Source organism: Penicillium riverlandense, assembly GCF_028828495.1.
Source record: "Penicillium riverlandense strain IBT 135883 chromosome Unknown utg000003l_segment0_segment0, whole genome shotgun sequence".
Taxonomy (NCBI): Eukaryota; Fungi; Ascomycota; class Eurotiomycetes; order Eurotiales; family Aspergillaceae; genus Penicillium; species Penicillium riverlandense.
This window is the reverse complement of record NW_026643196.1, coordinates 4122377-4148110: the sequence shown is the minus strand read 5'-3', so window position 1 is coordinate 4148110 and position 25734 is coordinate 4122377. Positions and strand designations below refer to the sequence as shown.

The 25734-nt window shown below is 54.7% G+C and overlaps 9 protein-coding genes across 9 annotated transcripts; 4 read left to right on the top strand and 5 right to left on the bottom strand.

Moving 5' to 3' along the window:
* Positions 1-167: 167 nt before the first annotated feature.
* Positions 168-1375, top strand: N7474_005289 (unc-50 family protein; the record flags this gene model as incomplete). Its single annotated transcript, XM_057196704.1, has 4 exons — positions 168-379; positions 434-533; positions 665-994; positions 1064-1375. 4 exons carry the CDS (start codon positions 168-170, stop codon positions 1373-1375), a joined length of 954 nt encoding a protein of 317 aa, XP_057054100.1.
* Positions 1376-1616: 241 nt separating this feature from the next.
* On the bottom strand, positions 1617-2515 carry N7474_005288 (PDGFA associated 1 family protein; the record flags this gene model as incomplete). The annotated part of the gene is made up of 2 exons (XM_057196703.1): positions 1617-2261; positions 2339-2515. The coding sequence occupies 2 exons, from the start codon at positions 2513-2515 to the stop codon at positions 1617-1619; spliced, it is 822 nt and encodes a 273-aa protein (XP_057054099.1).
* Positions 2516-2897: 382 nt separating this feature from the next.
* N7474_005287 (putative MFS monocarboxylate transporter) lies at positions 2898-4310 on the bottom strand (the record flags this gene model as incomplete). Its single annotated transcript, XM_057196702.1, has 1 exon — positions 2898-4310. One exon carries the CDS (start codon positions 4308-4310, stop codon positions 2898-2900), a length of 1413 nt encoding a protein of 470 aa, XP_057054098.1.
* An 891-nt stretch (positions 4311-5201) lies between these two features.
* Positions 5202-8189, bottom strand: orlA (putative alpha,alpha-trehalose-phosphate synthase subunit Tps2; the record flags this gene model as incomplete). Its single annotated transcript, XM_057196701.1, has 3 exons — positions 5202-5365; positions 5437-7684; positions 7761-8189. 3 exons carry the CDS (start codon positions 8187-8189, stop codon positions 5202-5204), a joined length of 2841 nt encoding a protein of 946 aa, XP_057054097.1.
* Positions 8190-8867: 678 nt separating this feature from the next.
* N7474_005285 (uncharacterized protein) lies at positions 8868-10412 on the top strand (the record flags this gene model as incomplete). The annotated part of the gene is made up of 1 exon (XM_057196700.1): positions 8868-10412. One exon carries the CDS (start codon positions 8868-8870, stop codon positions 10410-10412), a length of 1545 nt encoding a protein of 514 aa, XP_057054096.1.
* A 356-nt stretch (positions 10413-10768) lies between these two features.
* On the bottom strand, positions 10769-16334 carry pld3 (phospholipase D; the record flags this gene model as incomplete). Its single annotated transcript, XM_057196699.1, has 3 exons — positions 10769-10775; positions 10828-10896; positions 10957-16334. The coding sequence occupies 3 exons, from the start codon at positions 16332-16334 to the stop codon at positions 10769-10771; spliced, it is 5454 nt and encodes a 1817-aa protein (XP_057054095.1).
* A 708-nt stretch (positions 16335-17042) lies between these two features.
* On the top strand, positions 17043-18216 carry N7474_005283 (uncharacterized protein; the record flags this gene model as incomplete). Its single annotated transcript, XM_057196698.1, has 2 exons — positions 17043-17442; positions 17495-18216. Coding segments are annotated over 2 exons (1122 nt in total), but the record flags the coding sequence as incomplete, so codon positions are not given.
* Positions 18217-18498: 282 nt separating this feature from the next.
* On the bottom strand, positions 18499-22465 carry N7474_005282 (Helicase-like DEXD box c2 type; the record flags this gene model as incomplete). Its single annotated transcript, XM_057196697.1, has 12 exons — positions 18499-18717; positions 18873-19071; positions 19216-19346; positions 19398-19443; positions 19506-20203; positions 20251-20421; positions 20475-21140; positions 21198-21839; positions 21901-22067; positions 22131-22221; positions 22280-22284; positions 22339-22465. The coding sequence occupies 12 exons, from the start codon at positions 22463-22465 to the stop codon at positions 18499-18501; spliced, it is 3162 nt and encodes a 1053-aa protein (XP_057054093.1).
* A 411-nt stretch (positions 22466-22876) lies between these two features.
* Positions 22877-25364, top strand: N7474_005281 (uncharacterized protein; the record flags this gene model as incomplete). Its single annotated transcript, XM_057196696.1, has 4 exons — positions 22877-22986; positions 23069-23846; positions 23908-24027; positions 24078-25364. 4 exons carry the CDS (start codon positions 22877-22879, stop codon positions 25362-25364), a joined length of 2295 nt encoding a protein of 764 aa, XP_057054092.1.
* Between the last annotated feature and the right edge of the window lie 370 nt (positions 25365-25734).

Here is a 25734-nt window from a genome sequence, read left to right as displayed (position 1 = left end):
CAACTCAATCCGTTTCTCATAAATCCGTAGTCTCGTATATGATTGCCCGACAGGCTGTTGTATACTCCGGTCGGTCTCTCGGTCTGTTTAGGGCAAGCGCGACCTCATGATCGACACCCCACGTGACCGGGGATGACATAACACCGGCACCTTGGCACCTCGAGGCCATGCCCAAGCATCATTGTTGTTGTTGTCCGGAATTCCTAGACACTCGCTCTGGTTCTCAGCTACCTCGCCTGAGACTCACTGGGGCAGCCCTTCCCTCGATCATGAACCCCCACATCTCCGTGCCCCGTCAACATGCCGGTCCGGCCAACCTCGGCGGGTCAACGCCGACCAGTCGCCGGTCCAGCGTGCGCATGCCGCGATTCTTCAAGAGGTCGGTGGATGAGTGCTCTGGATAGAAGGACAGGGTGGCTGACCGGCGGAACAGACTGTTCAAGTTCCCGCAAATGGACTTTGAAATGGCCATTTGGGAGATGACTTCGTTGTTAATTGCCCCGAAGAAGGTCTTCAAGTCGATTTATTACCATGTAAGTGCACCCAGCAGACCCGGACAGGAGAAATATGCTAACTGGGGGCTTCACAGAAACGTAAGTTGCAAGCCACTTGGCGCGGATATACCCCGACGTTATTGACCCTTCCCTCTTCATCAGAAACCAAGAATACATGGCACCGGCCAGACCCATCCTTCACCTACCTCCTATCCTTCTTCCTTCTCCTCACAGCCCTCGCCTGGGGATTAGCCTATACCCCGTCCTTCGGCGCAATTATCCGCCTCATGTTCTTCTTCATCTTCATCCACTTCATTGGATCTTCCCTCCTCGTCTCGACTATCGGCTACTTCGTCATCGGCCGACTATTCGGTCCGGACGGCGCTGCCACGTCCTTGGCCGGCTTGCGCGGCTCCCGAGGCCGACGACGCGGCGCTGCACAGGGGCTATTTGCCCAGCCGGGGGAAAAGGAACAGCTAGAGTTTGGATATTGTTTTGATGTGAGACGGAACCCCCCCCTGCTGCAGCCCGCATTTCGTGCTATGCGTCGCTGACCCGGCTACTTCTAGGTCTCCAACCGCGCTTTCTTCCCCCTCTACCTCCACCTCTACGTGGTGCAGTTCCTGCTCCTCCCGCTCCTCACCCGCAGCCCGAGCAACTTCCTGGCCACGTTCCTCGGAAACACGCTATATCTGTCTGCGCTCATCTACTATACCTACATCACCTTCCTGGGGTACAATGCCCTCCCCTTTCTGCACAACACGGAGCTGCTGCTTGCTCCCATCCTGATCTTTGCGGTGCTCTGGCTCGTCAGTCTGATTGCCGGCTGGGGGGTTGTCGCGCAAGGCCACAGTGTCGAGGGCTTGTTCTGGGGTGTGTAATGCAGTACCGCTCGATATACTACTTTCCCAAAGCAGGGGTTCTTCGGATCCCGTGTAGATCTTGTTTCTGACTGGCTCATGCATGGTTGCAAGAGTGTAATTGTGGATTGATATATGTATCTGGAGAAGAGGCGTTCGGTGTACATTGTGGGTTCATCTATGGGTTTGAGTTGTGTTTCATAGACCAATTGGAGAATGGAAATGGTTTATATGACGACGATGAAGCGTACTATCAACGTGTTTATTTCTTCCCACCCTTCTTCGGCTTGCCCATCGCCGCCTGTCGCAACCTGTCCTCGCGTTCCTTCACAGCAGCCGCACGCTCCCGGGCCTGCTCGTCCTTCTCCTCTTTCTCCGCCTGCTTCCTTGCCTTCTCGGCTTCGCGCTGCTCGCGCACAAGCGCCAACCGCGCCAGATCCGCGCGCGCCTCATCCGTCTTCCCCTCCGCATGCAGCTTCATATACCGCTCGCGCCTCTGCTGCGCTTCGACCGCCTCACGCTCCCGCCGCGACAGCTGCGATAAATCAGCCGGCGCCTTTTTCGGCGCCGGAGGAGCGTTCTCGTCGGGCTCCTTCTTCTGCAGCTGCGAGCGGGACTTGGCCGTGTGGTTCGGGTTGGCAGGTAGGTCTTCGTCTTCGCTGGCCTCGGAGTCGCTCGGTGGCAGGTCGCCCGGCTGCGCGGCGGTGTGCTTTCGCCTGGCAATCGCTTCTTGTTTCTTCGCTTTGGCGGCGGCTCTTCGCTCTTCGCGGGTCATTGATGCGCCCGCGGCGGAGCTGGGGCCGGCGTCTTCGTCTTCGCTTCCTTCGCCCTCGCCGGACTCTTCCTCCTCAGACTCCTCGCTGGAGGACTCCTCATCGCTGGACTGGGGCACTACATCTTGGGGCTCCTGGTGTGCGCGGCGACGTGTTAGTTGGTTGGTCTCTTTGCCGGTTGAGGGGCATTGGAGTGGAAGCAAAACCGTACCCGCCACATTCCAACGACATTGCCATCCTTATCTACGGGCTGCAGGTTTCTGCTAAAATGTTTGCCTCCTGTTTGACGACTATCAGTGCGAGGGTCTTTTTTCCGCAGAGGTTGCACGCGACTCTTACCTCCTCGAGTGGGCTTGCTGAACTTTCCTCCTCGACCGCGGGGCGCCATAGTAGAGTGGGTGGTGGTGGTTGGCAGGGTTAAATGGGATGAATGGGGTGCGAAAGGAGAATTGACGAGCCAAGGGAGTTGCCTAGGTAGTATGTACTTGTTGAACGGAGGAAAAGAAGAAGAACTGAATCATCGGAGGGGCAAACTAACTAAGTGGGGGGTGGTCTGGGCGCTGAATCACGAAGTAGTAGTTAGTAACAACATAGAAAAGAGATGGGTACAGATGCTTATAGAGGGTTATAGGGAAGGTTAAATATTTTATGGTCATTAGTATTCTGTCTATTTCATACTTAAGTATGCAGTCGGCGTGGTAGCTAACTAAGTATCTCTGCAAGGGGGCATGGCTATTGTAGGTGATTAGGGCTAATGTGCAACTGCGCATTTACACGCGCACCAGACCAGTGCCCACCTTGGCCACTCGGGCCCCGACCAGCGTCAAGAAACCCCCGAAGATGGCGCTACCCATGAACATCTGCGCAAAGAGGTACTGCCCGTTATCGCGCTCGACCAGAGCCCCGGCAATGGGCGAGCCGATGAGCGCCGCCACGGCGACGACGCTAAGCACCATGCCCATGCGGACGCCGATCTTCTTGAGGTCGGTCGTCATCGTGCTGAGTGTGGCAGGGAACAGAGACTGAATGCCCGCAGCGAAAAGGCCGTAGAAGACGGCAAATGCCCACAGGCCCGACTGACTAGACACGCCCGCCCAGCAGTAGGCCACCACGCCGGTAGCGAAACTGAACGGCAGCAGCAGGTTGAACGGACCGGTCCATTTGTCGGCTGCCAGGTTGGGGATTAACCGACCCGCGAGTCCGACGCCGTTCATGACCATCAGCAAGTCGATCGACGTGGTGTCGGAGACGCCGATGATGTTGCGGCTGAAGCTGCCGATATAGAAGAACCCGATATACAGGCCCCAGAAGTTCAGGAACATTCCCGTTGCAAACAACACGTACGGCAACTCAGTGAATGCGGCCCATTCAACGAGCGGTCCCGTGGTGCGCGGCGGTAGGCGCTGCTTCAGGAAAATCAGACAGGGGATCAGCGTCGCCAGCGTGATAAACCCGAGCGTTCGCACTGTCCATCCATACCCAACACGCGGCAGCAGGCGCATAATAACCGCGGGGAAGACCAGTCCTCCCGTCGCAGAGCCCGAGGCAACGAGACCGAGGGCAATGCCGCGCCGTTTGGCAAAATACGTCGAGATCAGCGCCAGGGTCGGGCAGAACATCAGTCCGCAACCAATCCCCTGTCCCACGCCCTGTGCCAGAAACAATTGCCAGTACTTGGTGCACAGCGAGGTCATGAAGATGCTAAAGGTCTCCAGGAGGGCGCCCATCGCGAAGGTGAATTTGAAATAGCCCGCATCCGTTGCGCGGCCAGAGAATGTCCCGATAAAAAAGAGCAGGAAGATCTGAATGCTGCCCACCCATGATATGTCGGACGGCGGATGATTCAATGTCTGTGTATAGTATGTCTGGAACACGCCGAAGCTGTTGATGTACCCCCAAGTGTTGAAGATGATCAGATGCGCCAGTGCGACCTGCGACCAGGCCTGGAAGCCCCCGTCCGGCGGCGGCCCGAGATCTTTGCCGGATTCCCGTGTGCGCACGACAGAGAGGGTGCGTGCGATGGCGCTGGTGTTCGTGGGGACCGGAGTCAGGTCATTATACTCGATGTTGGCGCCCGGCTCGCCGGTTGTCGATTCTTCATCGGAGGAGGCATTTCGGAGCTCGGCATCAGCGGTGATGGTGGCCGACTCAGTTCCGCATTCGAGGTCTTTTTCCTCGACCATGCTTGCCGGCTTCTTCTCTGCCACCTGATATCAATGCGGAATCGTTTAGGCTGTCATAGATGACGTCCAAAATGGAAACGGAAAAGAGTGCCAAATTGCACCAGAAAACGCCCCGAGAGATTAATAATAATAATCATTGAGTACTCCGTAGTGAGTCAAGTATGAAAATCCCCGTGTGAAGAAAATTTATGTAATAGAAAATATTACGGGGTTCCGACCGACCCTTCGGCCCCGCTAGCCTCGCACCGATGCCCGAGGGCGCCCTCCGATGACAGTGGGACAGTGGTGTTCCATAAGTCTGAAACCCTCTACCTACCGTCTAAGCGGGTAATGGGTTTCAGACTTTTGGAACGAATACACCACTGTACTCCGAGAGTTTTATCATTGTGCTAGGCCTAAAGTTCGTTCTGCATGCGGAGATGCTTCAATGATTCTTCATGTTTCCGTGTGCTCATTCCGCACCGCTTAGGGCTGATCCAGATGCTTGATCTAGCCTGAATCCCCAGACAGAATATTACTTTTAGGCCTGCCCATAGAAATTGCCAAGTCGCTCAAACAATCCGTCTATTCCAAGCATCTAGCACAACTAAACATACAACGCCGGCGCTCACGGGTCTATGCCACGATTACAACACATAGAAGACAGGCTGTGCCATGTCTGCCGTCAAATCAGAGGACCTGTCAACCAGGCACTCAATTCCGGCACGGGGAAACAAAAGGCCTTAGAATAAAGGCTCTTCAAAACAAACCCAACGAGCGATGGATTTAGCAATCCACTCCCAACTCCACAACGCGATCCGGCATACCGAGGAGGAAACCCGTCACTCTGAGCCAAAGTCTTATCGAAACAAGGCGAGCCAATCCGTAACAGCTAGCTGAGCAAAAGGTACTTCAGTAGTCTTGGCCGGGGCTGTACAGCATCTGGACGGCGCCGATAACATCGGCTGGTTCCAAAAGGTGCCAGCTGGCGTCGGTTTGCTTCGAGCTGGCACCCACAGTGACTGAATACACGTGGTCCTGGGGCAAATCGAATTTCTGCAGCGCACGGAACATATCTGAACCAGACCTGTATCAGCAATCATCCTAGCCGCAAGCCGCAAGCAACATGAACAAAATTCCCACATACCTTCGTCGGTGAAATCGTCCCCCAGACACAAAATGAAGTCAGGAGGCTTCTCCCCGTATTCGTTCACCAGCCGCGTGGCGATATAGCCTTTGTTGACAAATGTCGGCCGGACCTCCAAATTAGCCTTGCCCGCCATGACCTCCACGTCCCAGCGTTTGGCCACAGTATCCTCAAGGGCCTTCCGACACTCGCGAGCCTGGAATGCCCCGTACTCTGGGTCCGCTCGCCGGTAGTGCCAGGTCAAAGCCACCCGTTTCCGCTCAATAAAGGAGCCCTGGGTACGTTCAGTGAAGTGCTGGAAAACTTCCACCACTTCCTTCTGCCAGGCCATATCCGTCCGTTCGGCCAGATTCTCCCAGTCGTCACTCCGGGGCTTACGAATGAAACATCCGTGTTCGGCACTCAGCCCCAATTCTGGAATGTGGCCCATCCATTCATCCAAGAAAGCCTGGTCCCGTCCACTGATGATCCAAACAGCGTTGCGCGGGTCCGCCGCGAGGCTTTTAATGGTGCGCAGCACTCGGTCCGACGGAATGGCGGCTTGTGGATCCTTAACTATGGGTGTTAACGTTCCGTCATAATCAAACATGAACAGACGCCGCCGCGCCTTGCGGTACTGCTTCAGGAGTTTCGCCCGGTCAAGTGCTGGCGTGGCAACCGACTGGTCGAACGAGGAGAGATTCGTCAGAAGGCGATGGAGAAACTGCTTCGACCAATTCGAGACTGTGTTGGTGATCACATGCTTGTACAGCTTCAGATGCTGCGCCTTTCGCTGGTCGGGGGGCATCTTCAGTGCCCGGTCAATGGCGCCCGCGACACCAGCTAGGTCCCAGGGGTTGATGTGAATGGCGCTAGGTAGCGTCCCTGCAGTTCCCGAGAATTCGGATAGGATGAGTGGGCTGTGGTTCGTCTGCTGGCAGACAATGTATTCCAGACTTGTGGTGTTCATCCCGTCTCGCACCGTGGTGATCAATCCAACGTCAGCTACGCGCAACAGGGCAAAGTATTCTTGTTGCGAGAGATATTGCGGGTAATACTGGACGGGTGAAAAGCTCAGGGACCCAAAACGGCCATTGATGGTGGAAACCAGGCTGGAGATCTGGCCAGCGATCTTGTTTTCGGGATCCTCTTTCTCCTCCTCCACGCTGGTGGGACTTGTCACTTGGATGAGGACAACCTTGTTGCGCCACTCAGGATATCGCTCCAAGAATAATTCGAACGCCTGTAGTTTCTGCGCCACACCCCGGACACTATCCAGTCGATCACGACCCACGATGATCTTCTTGTCGGCATACAGACTGCGGATTCCCATCACGGCCTTCTCGATGTCTGTGGCTCCAAAAGCGGCTTTCTGGATGGAGCGTGCATCAATCCCAATGGGGAACACGTCAACCGCAACATGCGCCCCGTAGGCATCCACCCCGGCATAGTTTGATTCAAAGCCCAAAACACGGGTACAGCACGAAGAAAAGTGTCGCGAGTAGGAAAATGTCTGGAATCCGATCATGTTGGCACCCAGCACGCCCGTCAATACCTCCTTGCGCTTCGCCAGACACCGTACAAACTCGCTGCTGGGGAATGGTGAGTGTAAAAAGAAGCCCACGTAGACGTTGGGAATTCGCTGCCGCAGGAGACTGGGCAGAAGGAACAGATGGTAGTCATGAACCCACACGACATCCCCCTCTTGATACTCCTTCGCGATTCGGTCCGCAAACAGCTGATTTAATCGGAGGTAATCAGCCCACCACCGCCGCTCCGAGCGGCCATCCGTTGGACCATGCTGCTTGTAGTGCAGCAACGGGTACAATTCTCGCTCCGCATACCGTCGCCACCTTCCTTGGTCCTTCAGCACGATGGTATCTTGCGGCTCATCTGATGCATCAGACAACCACACAGGAGCAATCCGGCCATAGCGCCCGGAGCTGAGCTGGTGATCGAGCCGCTCTCGATCTTCCCGATCAATATTGATCCCCTCCAACAGCGGATGCATCGGGGGCTTCTGGCTGGCATCTACGGGAACCGGGGCTGCCGCTTTGTTCAATGGGAGGGTGGGGGATAGGTTGTGCGAAACAGTGGGCAACTTGCCGACGGCGTTGGCCGGGATCGGCTGTAAGGGTGTCTTCGAGTCCAAGGTCGGTTCAACTTCACCAGTCCAGCCTACCAGAGTGTGTGACCAAGTTGTTTCATCTGAGGCAAGATGAGCGAATGAATCGAAGAGAGCCGAGGTTCCAGATCGTGGCTTGAGCACCTGTTCTCATCAGAAACGTTGGTCAGTTTGCCGTTTTCTCTCCTGGGGCAGTCAGATTCAGCGGGACTCGACGTACCCAATCCGATCCTGGCTGATGATAGAGCTTGTATGGTATGCAGAATGCGGCACTGATCACACGGCCGCTCAGACGTAGTCCTGGATGTTGCGTACGTGGGTCGACCTCCGGCGACCCTGGCGAAGCATCTGCGGTCAAACTTAACCGTCGCAATAAGTCCTGGCCTGACGACGCTCGCCTCGCCACAGAAGAAGGAGAAGAAGAAAGCTCGGACGGGTCCAATGCCGCAGAATTGGCCCCAGGGATGCTGGCAAAGTATGAGGGAGGCGCATCAGTGTCGACGGGGTGTGTCTTATCCGCGTCCGTAGTAGGGGTAGCATTGGTAGCATCTGTGTATGCTTCCTCTTTCAAGGCCCGTAGCCCTGGGCCAACCAGCACTGGGTCTGGCTGGCCCTCCGGCACCTGCTTGGGGCTGCCTTGATCGGTCATGATGGAAACTGAAGTCGGTCAATCGCTTCTCCACCCAGCGGGACTGTTTGCAATTAAACTGCAGCGGATGTCAGCGCCAGCTGCAATTATCACATGCCATGGCCACAATCTGGGGTAGGATTGACGTCAAGGTAGAAAGAAGGGATTAAACGTACCTCGGAGCAGGACGGGGTCGATAAGCTGTCGATCAACACGCACGAAAACAACCTACGGGTGGCGCCCAACAGCCATCAATGAGCACAGAAGGGAAGAGACGCCACCGTCAGCAGGGAGCGGGCATGAGGCAGGGGGTGATAACAAAGGCGGGGGAGGGAATTAGACTGAGAAGGATTGTGAAAGGGAGAAGGGAATGGAAAAGGGAAAGAAAGGGAACCTGATTGATGATGATAGAGGGGCAGAAGACGCAAGCGGTGAGTGGGTGAGCTGGACCATTCACAGTGGCCCGCCTATCATGACCGACACCACAAGAGACTTGCGCACGTCATATTGACATACATACTCCAAGGTCGGTAGAGAAAAATAAAACTATTACTAGTATGTAGGCATTACTATCGGAATTATTTCGTCTCGGACGGGTCACATGGCCAGTTGTTGCCTGAGGCACCAACCTCGGTCTGGCCTGGCCTGGACCCGCACCAGCCAGAAAGTTCTCCAACCGACACACCCCATCACCCTGCTATGCGGCCGGCTCGATCACTCTCGAAACATGTCCGCCGCCCATTTAAATCCCATGTCCCAACCAAAGACCCGGAGATCTTCACCAACAGTCTCGAAAAGACCCTAGGCGCTCATCGCGACGCCAACCGGGCGGGTCTTATTCGCAAGATCTATCCTCGTGAGCCGTCGCCAGCGATTTGGAGGCCACAGCTCCGCCCAGATGTTTATGCGGGCTACAGTCCACCGACAACAGCTGCTTCATCCATTCTAGAAAACCCGGAGCCAGGGCCAACTGCGGTCAAGCCGGAGAGCAAGGCGCGACGCCGCAAGAGGAAAGACCTGCATACTCCGGTCTCGCGCTTATCCTCTCAACGACCTACTTTTGACTTGATTCACGCCGTGTATCCTGGACAAAGTCCCTGGCTAGCATATGTCGAGCAGTCCCCTGCTCACGACAAAGCTACGGCACGTCTGGATGCCGAGATTCGCGCGTTGGACCAACACCTGGCCCTACGCCCCTGCGAACAAAAAGCGATCGAGCAACTGAGTTTGGATGTGGGAAATCTCCTGGAAAGGCATATTTTGTCTGCAGATCCACCGACAGGACTTTCTTTGGCTGCCAAGTCCATGCGAAAGTCTTTCGATGTCAAACCCCAAATCACCAATTCTCGTCGCACAGGGCTGGCGATGCCGCATTCAGGTGCTCACTTTGTCTTCCCCGTCAAATGCCGGGAAGGGTCAGGACGGTCATCTGTGTTGACTGCTCACCTGAATCCATGCCTACGCCTCGTTGAACATGTTTTACGGACCAGCTCCACATTTGACCAGGTTCAGTTTGTCCGAAAATCAGTACCCATACTCTCAGCGCGGCACCAAAAAACCGGTCTACAGATTCGGTTTTCCTTTGGACACTTTCCTCGTCTCATGGACGAGTATCTAAAAACCTCTCATGCCGAGTTCCCCTCCCTGCGACCCCTGTATGCCGCGACTCGCATCTTACTGGAAGCACGCGGTCTCTTTGGACCTGCAAACTCGGGAATTGGAGCCAACGCGCTTGCTGTGTTACTCGTTGCATTCCTCAAGATGAACCACGACCGGTTCGTGGGTTCTCATCGCCTAGGTGAGCAACTGCTCGCATTCCTACATCTCTACGGATCAGAAGTCGACCTCCAAACCATCGGGATTGCTGCGGATCCCCCGGGTTTCTTCGGGGCACAGAAGATGCGCCGTCCTAAGCAAGGCGAGGAACCTGCCTTCCATCGCGGCCAGCGATCGATTATGAATGCAAGGTCCACGGTTGCCACAAAACAGAATATCCGCTTTTTGTGTATCCAGGACCCGACCCAGTTCATGCGTAATTTGGGCCGGTCGTGTGCACGCGTCGCCGAGCTGCAAGATGCTTTCGCGGCTTCTCATGAATCGCTTCAACGTGCGTGCGACGATTGGCCCTCTCGTCAGGGGGAGAGCCAATTCAGTATCCTGGCGCCCGCGCTGCAGGCCAACTTTGATGAACTCGAAATTTTTCGAGAACAGGTCGCATCCTCGACGGATGTCGGTCTTGAATGAACCGTTAATGTCAATTATGATATACTTGTATATAGAAACCAATACCCTTCTCTGTTTGATTACGTGAATGAGATGAAGCAAACTACGCTTATTATTGGTGTAAGCGCTAGAGTCGACTGAAGTAATCCAACAACGCCAGTTTATCCCAGTACAGTGTATGACTCGGACAAAACACAAGGGAAAAAGGTCATTCAACCAATGCGCTGGAGAGGCGATGAAAATGCATCAATTGCGTGGCACAAGTAGCGCTCAAGAAACGCTGGGCAGAGAGAAACACAGGAAAAATAGACGCGATGGATGGATGCAAGCAAGGCCCAGGACGCCGTCCAGTGCTAATTCAAAACGGGGAAGAGGGATCAATTGCTGTATTTCTGTTAGCATGCAGCCCGAGCAGGTATAAGAGGGGGCAACTTACTAAATTTCCAACGGGGAAATTTGATCCAAAGCGTAGAGCCAGTTTCCGCCCTGTTCTTCTTTCTCGAGCCTGTTCAGGAAAGATCACGTCAGTCATATGCTAGTGGCCACAAAGATAGTCAGAACGCACCAGTCATAGGGCCAGAGAATGAGGCGGCCTTGCACCTTATTCAAGAGGTCCTCCGCGCGTTGCTTGTCCATCACATCATCCGCACCGTGGAATTCTCGTTTGGAGCCAATAGTTGTGGCTCTACGTCTTCGTCTCCGGGATTGTGTTTGAGAGGTTGAGTTCAGGTTGATGGCTTCGGAGTAATCGACGTGCACTGAGTTTGTCCGCGGCTTCTCCAGATCATCTCCACCGGTACCATTCTCGTCGCTCTGCCCGTTCTGGGCATGATTCGATGACGTTTGTTCTGATGCCACCTTCAGGGCAGACTTCTCACCAGTGGATGATAATGTCTCCCGCTTGGAGAGGTCAGGCTGCTGTCTGGACTCCTTTCGGTTGGAGTCAGAGGCCGCGAGCATGACCTTTTCATCAATGGTCTGAGGAGTTTTTAATTCAGATTTCTCAGTATTCGGATTGATGGGAGACAAGGGCGAAGCTGCAAGAGCAGAAGCAGTAGTAGAAGTGGCGCCAGGCGGGCCGGTAGTTTTCTGGTGAGGCGGGTTGAACGACTTGCTGCTCGAGTGGCTTTGCATCTCCGCAAACCGCTCCCCATATGCGGCGTACTCCTTGTACTCCTTCCAATTCTTAACCTCGCTGTCGGGCATACAGCGGAACACAGACCGGAATATCTTGGTGTTCTTCTCAGCCAGCGCTTGCCAGGTGTCCAGATAGAAGGCATCGTTCACGGGATCTCTCATACAATCCTTATCCACGAATATCCGCTTGAGATCCGGAGCGGGTAGGTGTGGGTATCTGGAAGTGTCATGGTTCTCCTTAGACATGATCAGACCGCTGCTACCAGTCTCAGATTCGCGACTGGACGATCCTGAAGGCCCATGGCCCTGCAGCGGAGTATCCAGTTTGGAGTTGGACTCGGAGTCATGAGGTGTGTCAGTAGAAGATCCTTGTCTACCATCTCTTCGCGTGGAACTCGTGCGAGACTGCTTTCGGGGTGACAGTTTGGGTTGCCCCAAGGTGCCTTTGCCCTCGGAGGCAATGGGGGAGACCAAAGCTTCTTTGCTATCAGCCATCATTTGTGAATCACGAGCAATTCCAAGTCCTGCTTGGGAAGCCGCATTCATGTGGTCAACGCCATCACCATTCACGTCTTTCTTGTGCTCGGGTTTGTCCGTAACACGCGGGTCGGCAGTGACCTTGCGACTAGACTTGAGGTTGGGATTATTGCCCTGCTCCCAGTCGACATCGTGGTTGAAACTGTGCATATCCTCGGAGCGGGACAGGAACTCGTCTTGGATGCGATGCCGACGTTCAATCATCTCTCGTTCATCCTGTCGTTCCAGCCTTGAAGATTCCGAGCCTCGCCGCTCCCGCGATTGGTCATTGGCTGGACGGGAGTCTTCAGCAACTTCGATCTTCCGTAGCTCTTCTTCGGTGGCGAAGTCGTGCTCCATGAGCTCATCGACGTCAATTCCAAGATGCTCCCTCATCAGACGCATGCGGAGAGTGTGTGGGAATCGTCCAACGAGATATGGTTTGCCATTCATAGTGGACATGATCATATCTGTATCGCGCACAATGGAAGCAACTTCCGAATCTCGCGACCCGAGCATGGATCGTTCATTGATATTGGCTGAGCCGATAATCGCGGCACGATCGTCAACAACCATGCACTTCGCATGGATGTAAAGTTGTTCGGTGACCAACTGCTTCTGAGGACCGATTTTGCCCCAGGCGCGCAGGCTGAAGAATTGGATGTAATCTTCCGGCTCGATACCTAAAGCGCGAAGACGTCCGAAGATTGAAGTCTCTCCACGACAGATACTGCGGTACTGGCACTGCATGATCAACCGCACGCTCGTTCCACCTTCGCTGTCCACGGTGTTCTGGAAGCCTGGCATCAGTGGAATAACGATAACTGCCCGCCACACTTCTTCGTTCTTGGCTGCTCGCACAATCCGCTCCACCAATGCATCACCAATGAGGTTCTCAATCTTCCTGCCGTCGATTTCACAGGTACTGATGAAGAACTGGTTCTCGATGTAAACAAAATGCTCCGACTCCTCAATCAGCTTGACATAGGCATTCATGATGCTGTGCTCGATGACATCAGGCGTTCCTGTAGACCACATGCTGCTCGAACGCAAGATTTGCACCTCGCACGTCCCATCCAGACCCAAGGCCTCCATATCGCCCGTGTTGAAATCTGGCGGGGGCAGGAGGAACGGGGTTGGCCGAGTTGGTTTCCGCTGGCGAAGAATATAGTTCCAACGCTGAACGAAATGTCGAGTGAGATCTCGGGCAGGCTGGCCTACGACGTGCATCGAGATATCATGCCAGGGCATCCGTGGCACAATGTTCCGGTCGTACATCTCTTCGTATGGCTTGTCGAGATCATAGAAATCCTGGATTCGAGGGTTTGAATAATCCTTTCCGGGCCAGAGCTGACAGTGGTCTGAATCCTTCGGCATATCCGTTGTTTCGAACCCCGTAGGCTTGTCATCAGTCAGTTGATGTTGAGGAGTATCCCATCGCCCAAAGCAAAGATCGATTCCTCCGACAAAAGCCAAGGTGTGGTCGACGATACACAGTTTCTCGTGATGGGCCCAGAAGAAAGTGTTTTGGCGGAATTGGTTCGGAGATCTTTGAACAAAAACGTTCGGATGAAGGTCGAGGAGAGAGAACTTGGAATATTCTGAGTCGATGGGAATGGCCGAATTGATGTTTCGGTACATGATCACGAAGACCTTGACTCCTTCTCGAGCTTTCTGTTGGAGAAGACGGTCCAGTCGCCATTTCTGGCTGATGGCAGCCGGGCGTCGCATATACAGCTCCGGGCTAAGCCACCAATCATGAATGTAGATGACATCCTTTGCCTGGTTGATGGCTCGCGACACAACCCACATATGATCCCGTGCATCAACAAGCCACTGCGCAAAGCAATTCTTGCGGACGGGGGCGAAGCTGTCAAATCGGTTGGGTCTCGCCCATGGAGTGTTGGTGGCCATGAACCGAATCGAATCTTCAAATTGCTGGAGTTGACGTTCGTTTCGGGCCAGCAGCTTCAACTTCCGCTCCGAGTTCTCGAGACGCAGGGTATGGTGTTGAGGATGTCTTGCAGAGTCCTTGGCAGACTTGGCCAAATCCTTTGCTTTTTGATTCCGAAGGCTCATCTTTTGCGTCTGGACCTTAAAATGAGCATCTACCAGGAAAACGTCGTAAATATTCATCTCCTCAGGAGAATCCACGCAGACAACGTAACTGTGCCGCACAAGGAACCATTTAGGAGAATGCCGCTTCTTGATGAGAGCCGGGGTCAAAGCCCTGCGAAAGTCGAGACCTTTTGAAGACTGGATGATCAAAAATCCTTCTTTGCCATGGTAGCTCCCTTCGGCAGCAAGGCGCACACCAAGAGCGGACAATTCCAAAAACTTGCACAGCCGGTTACTGTCAGCTCGAAAGATCAAGAAACTGATCATCTTCTGCAGGTAGAGCTCAAGCTTCCTCCGCTGTCGTTCTGGGTAAGACGATTCCTTCCTCCCTGAAGCACCTTCGACTGCTGATTCCTCTCCCGGCGCCGCGACACTGGATTTTCTCCGGGAGAAGCCAGAGGGCCGACGTTGGTGTTGGGGAGCAGTCTTTTTCTTCCTGCCTGCCCTCTCCGTACCACTCATTACCTCAGGGCCGGTTTCGTATCCTTCTTCCTCGCCCTCGTCTTCAAATTCGCTTTCTAAGCCTCGTACGCCCCGTAGATAGGGAAAGGCGCTTCTGGGGAAGCGGGGCAGGGTAATGGCGTTCTCGGAAGGCCGCAGATATTTCTGGGTACCGAAATGAAGCTTGTATTTCAGATGCAGATTGGCGAAGTCTCTCAAGGTGCGGTGGATGATCCACTTCATTCGTGTCATGCCACTTCCGTATTCCAATTCAATTCGAAATACCAAGTGGCGATCTCCAGAATGCGAATCAATCTTGCTGTCTGTGACACGAACCTTCAGTTGCTCCAGGAGAATTGGGATTCGTCGGCTCCCATGCTCGTCTCGTTGGAACGCGCTGGCCAGAATCAGCGCCGCGGGCACGGCTGAGGAGAGTTCAGCAAGCAATTCCGCCGACTTCGCATTGTCCACAGTATTGTCTGTTTTGCGCCGTTGGCCAATGAGTTTGAAGCCGGCCTTGATTTGTCGCCATCGCTGGGCACCCATACTAGTGCCCCGTTCGGACCGATGGCGTCTCCAGGCGGCTGTCAGGCTCTCTTGGTTATCTGATGGCCCAGCAAATCCTGTCAGACGCCTTAGATGGCTAGGGCGCGGTTCCTCCTGGTTATCCTGTCCCTCTTGCTGTCGTCCAGCGTAGGTGAAGCCACGGCTGCCCCCCCAGGGACTTCTTAGCCGCCGGTTGATCCGGTCTCGACCTTCATCCTCCGAAACACCCTCGCGCTGCTGGGGACTGAAGTCCGTGGTGCTGGCTCTCCGAGGGAAAAAATTAGAGCGGTAATTCTCAAAAGGCGCGAACGAAGAAGAAAAGTGAAAAGAAGGCCGACGGGTCGTTTTCGGCGTCGTAGGGGCAGTACGGTTGCCCGTGTCTTCATCCGTCTGCTGCCGCCCTCGAGTGAAATGTCTCTTTTTCTTGGCCCGGCGATCACGCTGCTCTCCGCCGCTTTCCTCCGCATCGGCATCAACATCGCTTCCTTCTTCTGCCAGGGGTTCTGGGAAGTGAAATTCCCCCCTCTCTGAGCCGGGAGTAAGCAAATCAGATGGAGGTGGTCTAAAGTCTGAAATTGTCGCTCCACTCGCCGTCCGTCCGTGCGATGTAAATGAGGGTGACACTGCTAGTGACTTGATCTTCTCGAGCAGTGACGGTTTTCCCCTTGTTTGGTCCCCTGCCTCCTCGATCAATGACGCTGGCCGGGACTGTGATCGAGACCGCGGCAAGTCGCCAGCTTCATTGTCTGTATCTCGAAATTGCACACTCGGGGTACGCGACGACGGAGACATTCCAGCAATGGACGGCGGATGCTGCTGCCGGCTTGATGGCGGTTGCGAATCCTCCGCCGACCTGTTCATGGGGTGGCTGCTCAGAGACGCCGGCTTGACTCTCGCTGAGCCATGTGCCGAAGACGGCGGCCGATTCTCCTTGTTCCCACGCAACCCCTCGGCGTTCTTGGATAACGGTCTGATGTCTGGGCTTCCATTCTCATCCGTGTTCTCTGCCACACGGGTCTGCTGTTTTGTCGATGGGGGCCGACTGGCTTCCGTTGGGGAGGGGAACGGGGAGGCCAATTTTTGGGCATGGACGATTGGGAGGGGCTCTGGCTTCTTTGACATGGCCTTTTCAGAGCTGTGCTCGGCCACCCTCTGGGAGGCAGTGGCCGAAACAGCGTCGGTCATGGTGCTAGTGGAGCACACTCGTCAGTAGCCAGTAATGGATCGGGTCATCCCACTACATACGTGTGGATCAAAGCAGACCCTATCGCATACGATCTGATCTTCCCACCGACATGCTAGTTGGACTCTGGGCGGAGCAGCAATGGGCAGCGCAACGTGTTGACAGATATTAAAGGAGCGTTGCGGGAGTCGGATTTGGTTGGAACCGCGGTGGAGTTCCGCCCCATCTAGTGCTCTGACTGGGCCAGCCAAGCCTTTGAAGGCGGTCTGATCCTGGGCACAAGCAGAAAAGGGGTTCCTGGTCAGGGCAGGGTGGTGATCGGGCAACAAGGGACCGCTGAACGGGTCTGGTGACGATGGGAGAATGATCATCAAGCAGCTCTCCGGTCGCTGTCAACGAGATAGCTGACCCGGTCATCACGTACCAGATTGCGAGATCACGTGACCTGTCCCGACAGTGAGCGTTGGAGTATAAGATCACGAACTATTTGAGTATATATGAAAGAAGAATGTGAAAGAGTGTGATGACAGGTGATAGTCGAGACCATTGTGTGGTATGTCTAAACAGACGACAAGTAACGGCTATATCTATCTCTCATAACCAATGCCGGGCTCCCTCGGCTCTTCTCTGATATATACCCGAGTCAATCTGGAGCCACTTCAACTCCCCCGCCAACGATTTCATCCTCTCAGCCCCCCATTTGTACAGCCAGAGACGAGAACCACTGCACGATTATCATGACAGACCCCATGAAAACCCTCGACACCTCCGGCCGCCCCAAGCCCGCAGGCGTGTCGCAAAAGTCCTATGCCATTGCCGGCATCCAAGTGACCGTCTTCGGACTCGACGAGCTCCGGCCACAAGTCAAAGACGTGGCATGTCTGTGGCTGCTGCACCCGCGATTGGCGACGCAAGAACGAATGACCGGCGTTGCTGAATCGGCGATCTCTGACTGGAATGGCAGAATTAAGGATTCTCCGTCGGCCAAGGGCTTGATAGCCGTTTCTTTTGACCAGCGAAACCACGGCACCCGACTGGTTGATCCCCTGGCCAACGAGGCCTGGAGACAGGGTAATCCGCGTCATGCGCAGGACATGTTCTCTATCTTCCGTGAGTCTCTTCCAGCGATTAGTATATGATATGTCAACTCATGCGAGATTAGAGGGCACTGCGCGAGACACGTCTTTGCTGATGGACTACCTCGCCTCATTCATTTTCCCCAATGGCGAGCACACCATCATCGAGAACCTCGTGCTGGGCGTCTCGCTAGGCGGTCACGCCGCATGGAGCTGTCTGCTGCACGACCCCCGGATTACCGCCGGTGTGGTTATCATTGGATGCCCAGACTACATCAATCTCATGGTAGACCGCGCCCGACTGTCGAAGCTCCCCTCATGGACCAAGAGCAATCCACCCGGCGCGGAAATCCTGGGTTCCGAGGCGTTTCCTACGTCCTTTGTGGATATTGTCAAGCAGTATGACCCCGCTAGTCTATTTTTGAGTCAGGTCGACTGCGGAGCAGGAAAGGGACCCTTGCGTGAAGGGCCGCTGCCTGATCCGACAGAGAAGGAGAAGCAGGCTCTGCGGCCACTCTTGACCCGTTGCCTGGCTGGCAAACGGATTCTGAACCTGTCTGGTGGAGTGGATAAGCTTGTGCCATATCACCGGGGGGAGGTGTTTCTGAAGTGGTTCAAGAAAGCGATCTCGCCGGACGGGTGGTTCGCGGATGGTGCAGTGTCTTTTGAGGATATTATCGACCAGTCGGCTGGCCATGAGGTAACGGCCAAGATGGTGGACGAGGCCGTTCGGTTCATCAGCGAGACGTTGGCGGCTGGCCCCAATGGCGCTGGTCGAAAGGGTTCGGTTCGGGAATCGAAGATCTAAACATCCATAAGAGTGAATAGACATATCTACAAGACTCCTACAATTACTCCCCCTATTACCATGTAGAAGCCCAAAGCACAGTAGTGAAAAATCCTCCTTGTGGTATTTGCTTTAACACAATGTGAAATCGTCAGGGCATTCGGAGGCCATGCTATGCGGTTATTGCATACACAAAAACCCTTCTTTTCTTTCCGGCCTAGCCGGTCTTTTTGTATCCGTCCCCATTGCTGGCAGACCCCAATCCATTCCGTCTTCCCCGGAAACACCATCGAATTTCAACGCTTATGCGACCAGCTCAATAACACCACCAGCCTCCTTGATCTTCTGCTCGGCGTCCCGGCTGACGTAACGGGCGCGGATGACGAGGGGGATCTCGGGCAGGCGGCCCTTGCCGAGGACCTTGGAGTAGCCCAGAGGGAGGAGGTCGATGACGGGGGCCGTGTCGGTCTTCTTGCCGCTCAGGTAGGCCTCACGCTGCTCGGCGGGGACGAGGGACCACAGCTGTGAAGGGAAAAATGTTAGTCACAATTGTCCATATCGTACTGCCCGGCCGTGATCTTCTTCTCCAGTCCTGGCCAGCCCGCTACCTGCTCCCAGAGAGCCACGTAGCCTCCACACACATCCTCTCACGAATTCGATTGTTGGACGGAACGTACCTTGTCGAGGTTGATCGTGGGCTTCCAGAACTGCTGCTTGGTCTTGTGGAAGTACCGCATACCGACCTTACCGAAGTAACCGGGGTGGTACTTGTCGATGTTGGTACGGTGGTGGTGCTGACCACCGGCCATACCACGACCACCGGGGCTCTTGCGGTGCTTGCCGATACGACCGTAACCGGCGGACACATGGCCGCGGCTGGGAGAGAGAGTTAGGTTAGCGATATTGTGCTGGCACGAAGAGGTGGCCTGTCATGTCGATCGAGTTTTTTGATGTCGCGCGCATCGGCGTGAAAAATAAAAATTCGAGGGCCAGGAAATTCAGGAGAGGGAGTCGACTCACTGCTTCCGGGTCTTGGTGAAGCGGGTAGGCATCTTGTCGGCGAGAGTGGTTCGACAAGTTGGGCGATGAAGGGGGAAAGGGTCGTCGACTTCTCGATGGTGGAAATCCAATGATTGCCGGGAAAGTGTGCGCTAGTGGTCAGGTGATAGGGTCAAGCCCTGATTTTGGGGGATGATGTTGACCGCCTGCCCGTTACGCGCAATTGTTTTTCTGCCGCTGTTGGTTATACTTCGAACAGTGTACACAGTAGTTCAGTGATGACTTCTATTATTTTTGCATGCATCCCAAACTACCCCTTCTCCGAGAAGAATCCCGATAGCCGTTGAACCGTCGCTTGGGCTGGGCGCGCTGATGATTCTGACACCAAACTCCCACGGATCCAGCCCGGCAATTTCCCCTGGATGCGCGACGACTCATATCGCCGGTCGATCATCACGATCGCCGCATAGTCGTTGACGTGCCGGATGGCTCGTCCTATACACTGGTTCACTGCCCGCATACACGAATTTTCGTAGTAATCTCTCCCCGCGGCTTTGGCCGTCGCCTTCCGCTCCGACTCGGACCCACTGCTCTGCTTGTAGGTCTTTTCCTCGATGTACTGGATCTTGGCCTGCCAGACAGCGCTGCGGATGTTGGGAAATGGCAGGCCAATGATCAGCACACCGCGCCCGAGTCTGTCGGAGAAGTTGATGCCTTCCGACAACTTCCCGCCTACAACGGAGAGAAGGAAGGCACCCGACCCGGACTCGACAGCCTCGGTATATTCCTGAAGCAATGTGTCCGTCGTTGTTACCGTCTCGCGTGATTCATACAGAACCTTCTTTTTGCGTTCAATCATACTCAATGTGGTTTGACCATTTCCATTTGGAACGGGCTTTTTCCACACGTTCAACACATGGCTGAGGTAGTCGTAACTGGGGAAGAACGCCACTACGCCGTCAGGGATGACCTGACAGAGAGTTGCTATAGTCCTTCCAAGGTCGATAATCTAAACCAAGTCAGAAAGTGAGAAAGTAGAGGCAGGGAGTCGTTTACCATCTTTTCAGATTGCCGAGCTTCGTAGGTAAAATCAAATTCGGAGCCAAGAAGACCTCTGGTTAGGGACTGCGCAACCAAATTCTTCTCAGGAATGACGTGACCATAACTGAAGGTGTCGAGTCGTTCGGTTGGCACATAAGCGAACAAATGGTTCAAGTAATCGGTCATCTGCCAAACATGTCAACCAAAGCATCAATACCAGCTGGGACTAGGAGACTGACGGGAGACATGGTCCCACCGGCAAGGATGACGGCCCGAGCATCTTCGACAATTTCCCGAAAGTGGTTGGTTGGGTCAAGTAACATGTACCTCAACGTCACATCTTCCGGTGTATTTTGATAGAATAATCGCCCCTCTTCTGATGGGTTCATCAGAGGCAGAAGGAAACTTTGGATGTGGAAGAGAACCGGCACATTTGTTTTCTCTCTGATTCGGCCTGCCTGTGGCTTTTCAGAAGATTCAACATATCCATCCACTTTCCGGGCGAGCTTGCTCTCCTGCAGATATCGCGAGAGCTTGTACGGGTTAATCTGATCAACTCCCTTTCCAGCCATCAGATCCGAAAACTGCACCGAGCCTTCTGAGGGACCTTTTCTTTGGGAAATGGGTCGTAGGTAGTCCGCAATGGAGCTCACCAACCGGATAACTTGAGCAACATAGGTTCGGTTTTTGCCTTTCAGCCGGTTCTTGAACTTGCGTGCATACGTCGTCAACTGGGAGATTGCAGTCTGCAACTGACCCAGCGAGACGGTTACTGAGTGGATACCAGCTATTGCATCCATCAAGTTGTGGGCTTCATCGATGATCACGACATGGTCCTTGACGGACAAGTTGAGCGCATCCCGCGCTGACCTTTGCAACAACAGGGGATATGGTAGTGTCACAATCTACAAAAGAAAGTGTAAGTAGCAACGCGGAAATGCTATGGAGGCGGAAAGGCGAACTTCACTGTGCTTGATGACCGAGCGAGATGCATAGTAGGGACATATCCCAATTTGCTTGCCGACTTTGCCCAGGTCTTCGATATCCTTGACAGTTGCCAGAGCATGATCCCGGAACTGGAGGGCCAACGCCTCGTCATCTTTGGACGGAAGAAAAGAACATTTCTTGTCAGCTGCTACGCCAGACTGCTGCAGATCCAGACAACGTTCATTGATGGCGGTGGCGTTCTCCAACGCTCGGACGTGCGGATTGATACAGAGGTTCTTTCTTGATCCGAGAGAAAGGTGTTTCACCCGTTCCTCGAGTTTGGAAAGCTCCTCTTTGGTCTCCGGGTCGAGGTCTCGGGGGATGCTCGATGGGAAAGTGACTCGCCGCAATTCACCCGCAAACTGACTCAACTGAGAATGGGTACGAGAGCAGTAGAAGACTTTAACCTCGGCATCTCCATCGTCCTCATCTTCTTTCCGAGAGGAAATCTTGCCCTTGAACTGCTCCAGAAGGGCCAAAGTACTGGCAGATAAGCCGTCAAAATTGCCGGACTCGTCCGCCGGCCGCTTTCTATCGTCTGTCTCGCTGTCATAGTCGTCCAGGGCAAACTGGCTGTCATCGTCCGCACCGGGCTGCGAGGCTGGCTCATCGACACGCTAGTTCCGGTGTGTTGATATGAGAACAGTCGGTCAAGTCTCAGTCGGGGGCTCTGCATACCTGTTTTTTCCGAGGGCGCTCGGCGAACTGCTGCGCCTGTTTCAGCCGCTCTTCCTCCTGCCTGATCTTTGCCAAGCGGGCTTCAAACTCATTTCTCTTCTCCGTGAGCTTGCGACGGGACTCCTTTTTGGCGAATTCGAGCATCCATTCCGGCTCATCATCATCGCCTTCAAAGATGTTAGAGAGATGCTCGTATTATTATTATTTTTTTTTTGAGGCAGGAGTCTCACATATTGCGCGATCGACCGACTCTTGGAACGCCTTGCGCTTGTGGTCCCGGAGCCAGGTCAACGCGCCACAGATCAGGCTGAGCGACTTTCCCTAAACAGAGGTCTTAGCCCCAGTGCCATGCTGATCAGTCGTGAAACAACACACTTACAGTACCTGCACCCCCGGTTAGCCGTCTCGGCTTCCCCGATTATTTGCCTGTTTACTTACCAGTGGGAGACTCAAACACCGCCACCTTGCCATCCTCCAGGCAGGCATACAAAGCTCGCATGAACTGAAGCTGGATATCATAGGGGGTGTATGGGTGGTGGAAGTCCTCCATGTCACCTGCCGACATTCTGGAAAACCACGGAAGCCCTTGGCGCGGATAAAAATAACCGAGATGATCGTTAGTTACCGCTAGGTGGAGCAACCCCGTAGGGCACAACTGCGAGACATTTGCACCGAACCGGGATTGGTGATGGTGGGTCAGGAAGGATTCTTTTCGTCTCAGTCGTTCGTGTCGTGTCGGAGTGTTAGTGACGGACAGTCAGTAAATATAGTGGGGGGAAAGAACCCTGGAACACCACCAGGGACACTCTTGGCGGAATTCTTTCTAGTTACCCTCCCCACGGACGACTGCCTACTTCCCTCCTTCCTTGCCTTCCTTCTTTCATTCTTGGATGCTCTCTCCCAACTGCCCGTTTCCCTCACTGATCCCTCTAAACTCCCCTTACCAGTCCCCACCACCACCCCCTCACGGTCCACCATGAACAGACCGCCGCAGGGCCGTGGTCAGCAACGGCTGGGAGCGACTTGGTATCCAGGGGGCCAGGATGACTTCTACATGCCAGAGGTCATCTCCCCCTCCCCCCAAAGGTGCGTCGTCCCGAACGGACTCTTTTGCCCCCCACCCCTCCCCCCACCCCTCCTATCACATTACCATTATGCCCCGGGTCAGGATGCTCATTCATCCGCCCAGAGTCATGCCCGAAGTCCCCGAACACATGCAGGACAACCTCGCCCAGATGGAACATCACGCCCCCGATCCCCGTCGCGGTCAACAGCCACCGCCTCCTCAGTACAACAATAATAATAGCATTCGTGCCGCATACCCCGAGCGCACTTCCTCCGCGGCCATCGTGCAGAGCCAGGTGCCCCAACACAGCCAGGCCTACGACCCAAGCCCGTACGCGCAGTCGGCCACCTACGAGAGTATGGACCATCCCAACTTCTCGCCTTTCCCGGTCTTGCGCAATCCGCCGCCGAACGTTCCTCCGACCGATGAACAGAGAGAAGCGAGCTTGGAGCGTGCCCGCATGGCGGTGTTGTCGACCACGGATCCCGAGATGCAACTGGCCTGGGCTCAGGACGCCCTGGCCTATGTTGAAGTGTCCGCACAGAATGAAGCCCGCTTGTCGTTGACCCAGCCGCCGCGCCCGCACACACCGCAGGTCGAACGGCAGCTGAAGGTTGATGCGATGAACATTGTCAGCTTCTTGGCCGAGCAGCACCACCCCAAGGCAGAATTCATCAAGGGCATGTGGCTCGAATTTGGCAAATTTGGCTACCGCGTTGACCGCAAGGAGGCGTTCCGCTGCTATACGCGCGCCGCGGAGAAGGGGTATGCGCGCGCCGAATACCGCATCGGCATGCAGTTTGAGAGTTCGGGTGAGCCAGAAAAAGCAATCAAACACTATGAGCGGGGTGTTTCTACATCCGATTCTGCTTCCTACTATGTATGTTATGTTTTGTTTGGGGGTGAAACCATGTCTTGGGTTGACACTAATCTCCTACCAGCGTTTGGGAATGATGATTCTCCTCGGACAACACGGCCAACGCCAGGATTTCCCGCTAGGGTTGGACTATATTCGACTCGCTGCACAATCCTGCGACCAGAACGCACCCCAAGGTGCCTATGTGAGTCTTCCCACGCATTAATTTGGGTGATGGGTTCCTAATATCACCAGGTCTATGGCATGCTCTTAGCCCGGGAACTCCCTCAAGTCAACGTTCCAGAGACATATCTGCCGCTCGATCTAAATGCATCCCGTATCAACATCGAGAAGGCTGCCTACCACGGATTTGCCAAAGCTCAGGTGAAGATGGGCGCTGCATATGAACTCTGTCAGTTGGGTTGTGATTTTAACCCCGCTCTGTCCCTGCACTACAACGCGCTGGCGGCTCGTCAAGGCGAGCCGGAAGCCGAGATGGCAATCAGTAAATGGTTCCTCTGCGGCCACGAGGGCGTATTTGAGAAGAATGACGAATTGGCTTTCACGTACGCACAGCGTGCCGCCCAAAGCGGCCTGCCGACGGCAGAGTTCGCGCTCGGCTATTTCTATGAGGTTGGCATCTTCGTGCCGGTGGATATCAAAGAAGCCCGAAGCTGGTATGCCAAAGCTGCCGCAAGTGGCAATAAGGATGCCTCCGGTCGAATCGATAGCATCTCACGGTCGAAGACTCTGTCCCGCAAGGACCACGAGAAAGTGGCCATCGCCCGCATCAAGTCGCGACGAGGGGGGTCCTTGGAAGCCACGCCGGAGAACATCGAGATGCCCGATCCATCCCGGATGAGCCTGAACGACAGCAATGGATCTGCTCCTTATCCTGATCGCCGGCCGCTGAACATGCCGGATCATCGACCAAGCTCTGCATTTGGCGTGAACCCAAATCTGCGCCAGAATCCGCCTTCCGGCTATGGCGGGCCTCCTGGCCCTCGGACTACGTCTTATGGGTCAGGGCCCATGGGCTATCGCCCGCCTGGCCCGGGTACACCAAACAGTGCCCCTCCTGGTCCAACCGGTCCACAGGGGGTGATGAGTCCTCCCGGAGGTGCCCCACGAGTTGATGCCGGGTACTCTGCGCCGATGGATCGCAGACGCCCCCGCGCCCTGGACGCGGCACCTCCAGATCGCAAACCCGTCAGGACTCCTGTGGGTTCTCATGGTGGACTGTCCTCACCCCGTCCCCCGGCCTCCCCTCGTCCGCCAGGCTCGCCTTCTTTCCCAGCGCGAGGAGAGTCTCGTGGGCCGTCCATAGGCTCAGGGTCCTCCACGCCCCAGCCATCCGTCGCCTCGTCATCAGCTTCGTCCCAGAAGCCATCGAAGCCTCCTGGTCCTGTACCGGGCAAGGGCCCCAAGACCTTCGAAGAGATGGGAGTGCCCAGTGCCAAGAATGACAGCGATTGCGTACGTCCCTCTGAGACTTATCCCTGCCTGTACAGCTCACTGACTTTTCTGCAGATTGTGATGTGATTGATACCCTAGTCTCCGTGGCCTAGCAGATTTTCCCTTGCATCATGTCCATGTTTTTACGAGTTCCCTGTTGGGCGTTAGATCCTTTCGAATCTTGCATATCTGGTATTTTTTTTAATCCCGCCCAAAATTGTCATCGCCGTTCGGGCGGCGAATGTTGTCTGTTATATCTGGCGTCTCCATTCCCCTCTGTTGTTTCCACATAGTGGCATTTTGCCCCTCGTGATTTTCTCTGGACATACATAATATTCGACTTTGGGATTTAGTTAGATCTAGCAACTACGTTTCCTATAAAACTGACATTCTCACGTGCTGCCTCACACCCTCTCTTCTTCCTCATCTTCCCTCCATTTCTATCCCCGCCTCCCCC